The 6,000-nt window shown below is 62.6% G+C and overlaps 1 protein-coding gene across 1 annotated transcript; it reads right to left on the bottom strand.

The window, feature by feature from the left end:
• Positions 1–903: 903 nt before the first annotated feature.
• On the bottom strand, positions 904–5,850 carry FOXF1 (forkhead box F1). The gene is made up of 2 exons (XM_035336736.1): positions 4,200–5,850; positions 904–2,341 (listed from the first exon to the last, which is right to left on the bottom strand). The coding sequence occupies exons 1-2, from the start codon at positions 5,260–5,262 to the stop codon at positions 2,181–2,183; spliced, it is 1,224 nt and encodes a 407-aa protein (XP_035192627.1). The 5' UTR covers positions 5,263–5,850; the 3' UTR covers positions 904–2,180.
• Between the last annotated feature and the right edge of the window lie 150 nt (positions 5,851–6,000).

Genomic DNA, 6,000 nt, shown 5'->3' on the forward strand with positions numbered 1-6,000 from the left:
TTAATTAGAAGAACAATTAGAAAGATATTTTGTTGGTTTGTTACCGGCTGAATTTCTTTTTAATTAAACTCATTACATAAAGCTGAGCTAATTATCACACCGCAACCTAATTTGCCTGTAAAAAGAGAGAAATACCCGACGAGGGAATCAGATTTAGCCGTATGTGTCTCGTTTTTTATAGTTTTTACTCTATGGATGGCTTCGTAGCATGAGCTGATGTGGGCGCGTTGGCCTCTGAATATCGTAAAAGGGGAATTGCCTTGCGAGAGCCGGTAACGAACCCCACTCCGCAGCCACCAGCCTGTCCCCATCCTTGCCCCTGTCCCCATTCCCGTCCCCAGCCACCCGCTGTCCCGAGGCGCGGAGGGTGCGGGTCTGTCCCGGCCGCGTGCAGCGCGGAGACCCCGTGGGAGACGCTCCAGCCCGTTCACCCGCTTGAATATCTTATTTTTATTTTATTATTATTATTATTATTTTCCACGGTGAGGGAAAAGCCTCCGGGCACCTCCACGGCGCTGCTCCAGCAGACGCGGCTTTGCCGAGCCGTCTCGCGGCCGCTCTCCCCCTGCCGCGGAGGTTCCGCGGGTGCCCGAAGCCGCCGGGGTCCCGGCCGGCCCCGAGGAGGAGAAGGAGGATGAGGAGAAGGAGAAGGAGCAAGAAGGAGCCGAGATCTGGGGCTCCGCAGCGACCCGCCACGTCCCCGAGCAAGAAGCAAATTGCTGTCGGGCACCGCGTTTCACTTTCTCCTTGGACAAGGCGATAATAGCAGAAAAAAAAAAATCAAAAATCGCCTCCGATTTGCCTCCCTCCTCGCTTTATTATTCTTCTCGGGTTTTTTTTTTTTGCCCCAAACACCCGAAGGCCCCGCGGAGCCCCCCGACTCCTCAGATATAATTACGCGTCTTACACCGCATGCTCGTTTATTTGCTGCTCATACAATCGTGAAGCCCATGTACAAATAACATACATGTTTTATTTCGGTTCGATTTTTTTTTTTTTTTATCCTTAGGGACGAAACGTACACAAAAGGGCAGGGCGAAAAAAAAAAATAAACCAACAAAAACAAAACCAACCACATAATTACAATTTTATACAGTGCAGAAAGAAATTAAAATAGGTGTCACCGAACTGTACAAAGGGCCAAAAAAAAAAAATAGAGGAGGGACGGAGGGGAATAATCCTTCATTATATATATATTTCTATAAAAACATATGGAAGATTGTCTTTACACGAAGACCATGATCGGTTTAAAATTTACAAAGGTTAACTAAAAAAAAAAAAATCTATATGGCAAATATTGCCAACAGAGCTCCACCGCTTTAATACTGATCAACTGAGACTACTCGTGTCTCGATTATTAGCAACAACAACAAAAAAATGTAGAATAAATAACAGAATGAGCATGGCTGTCTCTTTTCAAAGTGCCTTATTCTCTCTGCATAGGGTCTGATCCTGCAGTCTTTATGCAGGCAAAAAAAAAATTATATATATAGTTTTTAAAAAATCCCTCTGAGAGATTTTTGCCCGCTGTGTGTTTGCCGGCAAAGAAACAAAACTAAGAAGATATTTCTCGGAAGTAGGGGCTCGAAGTGAGACGGGACCGAAGGCCGGGCCGGCAAGCCCGGAGATGACCGGGGAGGCAGCGTGGAGCGGCCGCGGGCACCGGGGGAGTCCGTGGAGCCCCCGGCCAGAGCCAGCTCTGCCCCTACCCACCGGGCTGGTGGCATCGCTCAATGCACTGACTTAGAAAACGTGGTTAGCAAATTCTTTTTCTTCTTTCTTTCATTTCTTTTCTTTTCCTTTCTTTTTTTTGTTTTTATTTTTTAAGGAAATAATCAAAACCTCATTTGTCAAACTCTTAACCCAAACTCGCAGTCGGGGATTTCGGGTGAGGAGGCGGCGGTGGGTGTTTCGGGGGGCTGCTTTTGCTTTTCCTCTCACCCCAAGCCGACCCAAGCGGAGAAGCAGAAGAAGGCAGAGACCGTCTCTGATTGAAGACACGTGTTGGGGCCGGGGCCGGTGCTCAGCCGCCGCGCACGGCGGTCCCCGGGGCTCCCGGCCCTTCCTCCCGGCCCGGAGAGACCCCCCCTGCGCCCCCAGGGTCCGGGGGGATGGGAGTGGGGGGCTCGGTGCCCGGGTCAGGCCTCGGCGGCCCCGGGAGGTGGCTTTTCCGCCCCGTATCACATAACGCACGGCTTGATGTCCTGGTATGTCACTTGTTGGTGGTAATAGGAGCCGCTGCCCGCCGAATGCATGGAGGAGGAGGCCATGGCGTTGAAAGAGAAGACGAATTCCTTTCTGTCGCACATGCTCGGAGACTGGGAGTGATACCGCGGGATGCCTGTGGGACAGGGGGAAAAAGAAGTGTCAGCCGTCGTGGGTACAGTCAGTAAAAGAGTTTGAGCACGGCGGAGAAACTGCCGTCCGCGCCTCGCAGAGCCCGGTTGGGAATTTGGGGTTTTGCCCCTCAATATCGGGGCAGGTGGCGCCGAGGAAACCTCCGCGGCCTCGGCTCTCCCTTAGCCGGCCCGAGGAGATTTGAGACTTCAAGGAGATGGGTTGAATTTTGTCTCGGGTTGTTTTGATTTTATTTTATTGCCCCACTTTTTGCGCCCCCGAGGGTGCTGGGTGCTCCCCGCGGGGTGCGGAGCGGGGCAGTGTGGCCGCTCTCAGCCCAGCCCCGACGGGCCGGCCCCAGAAAGCGGCCGGAGACGCCGAGGGCGAAAGGCAGCCGAGAGCGGATTTTTTTCTGCCGCTTCTGCAGCCGCCTGGGGACGTAAAAAGGTCCCGAAGTGTTGGGGTGCGCTCAGGAAGAGCCGCGGACCCCGGGACGGCGCTGGGAACCCGGGCTATTTTTGGGAGCCGTTGCCCTCACGCCGCGGACGGCCCCGGCGCCTCCTCCGGACGGCTTTTTGCTCCTTTTCCCAGAGATTTGGGGTTCGTTCAAGGTCTTCCCCAGCGAGATGTGTACGGCAGATAACCACCGGCTCGGTGGCGGAGCAGGGACAGAGGCGGGAGCCCGGCGGGACCCCGCAGACAGCCGCTGTCCCCGGCATGGCCCGGCTCGGCTCGGCGCTGTGCCCGGGCCAGGCCTCGCTGTCCTCCCTCCAGCGCCTTTCCGCCCTTTTCTCGGCGCTTCTGCCCCACTGCCGCTGTTTTACACCCTGGCCGCGGCGCTTTTCTCGCTCCCCCGAAGGCACGGGGATGCTGCGCAGCCCCCAGCCCCGTTCCCTGCACCCCGACAGCCTCCCCGAGGAGACTTTGGGCCTCATCACGAAGGCCAGCCCCGGCCTCCACGTCCCTCCACAGGCCTCCGTGGTCCAGCAGAGGCCGTAAAAACGACGCCCCCTCTTCGGGCCAAGGCAAAGCCTCCTCCGGGCAGCAGCAGCGGGGCTGCGGGGGGACCGAGGCCGGGCCGAAGCTGCGGGGCGCGGGGCGCCCCAACCTCCGACTTCCGCATGGGCGGAGGAGCGGAGGCCGGAGGGAGGCGGCGGGCCTGGAAAATACAGCCCCGAGGAAAACACAGCCCTGGGAGGAGCGGATCGTGGGGACGGCGGGGGCCAGGGCCGGGAGGAACCGGGTGGCGGGCACCCCAGGGGGAAAATCCCCCCCATTTCTCCCTCCGACGTCGTTGGGAGCCTCCAGAGCCCTAGATAACCCTAATCCTAAGGCCTCGATAGAGGTCGAAGACAGGAGCTGAGCTCCCCGTCAGTCGCTGTGGGGCTGCCGGCACCCCTTCGTCCTCCCTCCTCGCCCCTTCCCTGTCCCGTCCCCGCCGCTCTGCCCGCTCCTACCTATTCGCTCCGAGCCCTGGAACCCCCGGCACCCATCCCGGGCCTCGCCTTCCCGCAGCCCCTCTCCTGCCTGAGCCTAACAGCCCAAGGCCCGGGGCAGCTCCGGGCGCGGAGCAGCCCCCGGGGGAGCGGAGCCCGGGGCTCGGCTGCTCCCGGCCCCGCAGCAGCGACGGGGCGAGCAGCGACAGGGCGAGCCCCGACGGCACGAACCGCCCGGGCAGCACCACCGTGGGGCCGGCCGGTTCCCTCAGGAAAGAAGGCGAAGAGCGAGGGCACGGCAGCCTCTCCCGGGGCGGGGGGGGATGCCTAAAAACGGTCCTCGACCCCCCCACAGCTCCGCCGGCAGCCCCCGGCCGAGCCGTCGCGGCGGGCTCGGGGCTCTCCCCACGCGTGTCCGCGCCTCACCTTGCAGCTCGGCGGTGTTGTGGCTGTTCTGGTGCAGGTAGGACTGGTCGAGGGAGTGCGTGGAAAGGCTGGAGGAGAGCGGGTTGGCCGTGGGGTTGCAGGGCGACAGCGGCTGCTGCTTGATGTAGGAAGCTCCCGTGTTCAAGGCGGCCGAAGCGGAGGGAGCCCAAGCCGAGGCCGAGCTGGAGTAGACCGAGTGCGGCTCCATCACGCCGCCGCCGGCGAGCAGCGGGGAGGCGGGCACGGAGCCGTCGTGGTGTGGGTATTCCCCCGCCGAGGAGCCGGTGCAGCCGCCCATGTAGGAGTGCCCGCCGTTAGCGGGCAGGTGGGGCACGGAGTGGCTGGCCAGCCCCATCCCGTCCACGTTGCCGGCCAAGTGGCCGTTCATCATGCCCAAGCCCCCCTCGAGGGAGAGGCTGTTGGGGGGGCACGAGAGCCCTCCGGCCGAGCCCTGGAAGCTGTAGCTGTCGGGGAGGTGGTTGAAGCTGAGCCCGTTCATCATGCTGTACATAGGTTTCAGCGCCTGGCATTTCCTCCTGAAGCCTCGGGGCCGGCGGCGGAACGAGCCTTCCTCGAACATGAACTCGCTGGCGGGGTCGATGGTCCAGTAGTGGCCCTTGCCCGGGCGGCCCAGCCCTTTGGGCAGCTTGATGAAGCACTCGTTGAGCGAGAGGTTGTGGCGCACCGAGTTTTTCCAGCCCTGGTAGGAGCCGCGGAAGAAAGGGAAGCGGCTCTGCAAGAACTGGTAGATCTCGCTCAGGGTCAGCCGCTTGGAGGGCGAGCTCTGGATGGCCATGACGATGAGGGCGATGTAGGAATAAGGCGGCTTCTCCGGCCGCCGGATCCCCGCGTTCGTTTTCTTCGCTTTAGGGCCGCCGCCGCCTCCCGCCGCTCCGCCGCTGCCCGCAGCGCTGCCGGCCGGCCCGGGGGGGGCCCCGGGGGCGGCGTCCATGGCCGAGCTCTGCGGCTGCTTCTCGGCCACGGAGGACATGGGGCCGTAGCTGCTGTGCGCCGGAGGAGGAGGGGGCTGAGAGGACAGAGCCTGCTGCGCTTCTGCAGTCATCTACGGCCAGGTCCGCGGCGGCCAGCCCCGGCCCTCCTCCGCCACCCCCCCCGCGCACCCCCCCAAAAGGCCACGCTGCTGGGGGCTCGCCGCGACGCCCCCCTCCCCCCCCCGTGCCCCCCCTTCCTCCTCCTCCTCCTCCCGGCGGGGTTTGTTTCCACCGGGAGACTTCACCCCTCGGCGGCTAAACAAATGGCAGCGACCCCCCCCCCCCCCCCCCCCGCTTTTTTCCCTCCTCCTCCCACTTTATCCCTAAATCCGAGCCCGGCGTGCGAGAGGCGGAGGGCTGGGGGGGGGAGGCAGCCGGGGCGCGGGGGGGGGGAGAAAGAAAGAAGCCGGGCTCGGTGCTCGGAGGGAGAAGCCGCCCCCTGCGCTGTCCCCCGGGCTGCCGCCGCCGCCGCCGCCGTCCGCGTCCCGCCGGGTCCCCCCCCCCCCGTTTAGCTGGGCCGGTGCCTCGGGGAGCTGCTTCCCATCGCCGTGCCTGCCGAGTCTGCCCCCGGCCCCGCCGCTCGCCTTTTACTTTTTATCTCTCGCCGCGGCCGTCTGCCGCTCCTTGACAGACGTAAGAGCGCCCCAGCATCTCCCCGCCCCGAGCGGCTCCCCCACGCCCTCCCGGTCGGCCCCCTCGGCCCTGTCCCGGCCCCCCTCCGCCGCCCGCTCCCTGCCGGGGGGCAGCTTTTAAAGAGCCCCTTCCGCGCCGCCCCTGCCGCATCCCCGCCTGCACACCGAGGGGGGGGG

Source organism: Oxyura jamaicensis, chromosome 11 (assembly GCF_011077185.1).
Source record: "Oxyura jamaicensis isolate SHBP4307 breed ruddy duck chromosome 11, BPBGC_Ojam_1.0, whole genome shotgun sequence".
NCBI classification, from domain to species: Eukaryota; Metazoa; Chordata; class Aves; order Anseriformes; family Anatidae; genus Oxyura; species Oxyura jamaicensis.

Bases quoted from the DNA above. Each gene is read 5' to 3' on its own strand.
- FOXF1 (XM_035336736.1), bottom strand. From the start codon at position 5,262: ATGACTGCAGAAGCGCAGCAGGCTCTGTCCTCTCAGCCCCCTCCTCCT. The intron at 2,342-4,199 runs GTGAGGCGCGGA...CCTGTCCCACAG, and splicing joins CAACACCGCCGAGCTGCAAG to GCATCCCGCGGTATCACTCC.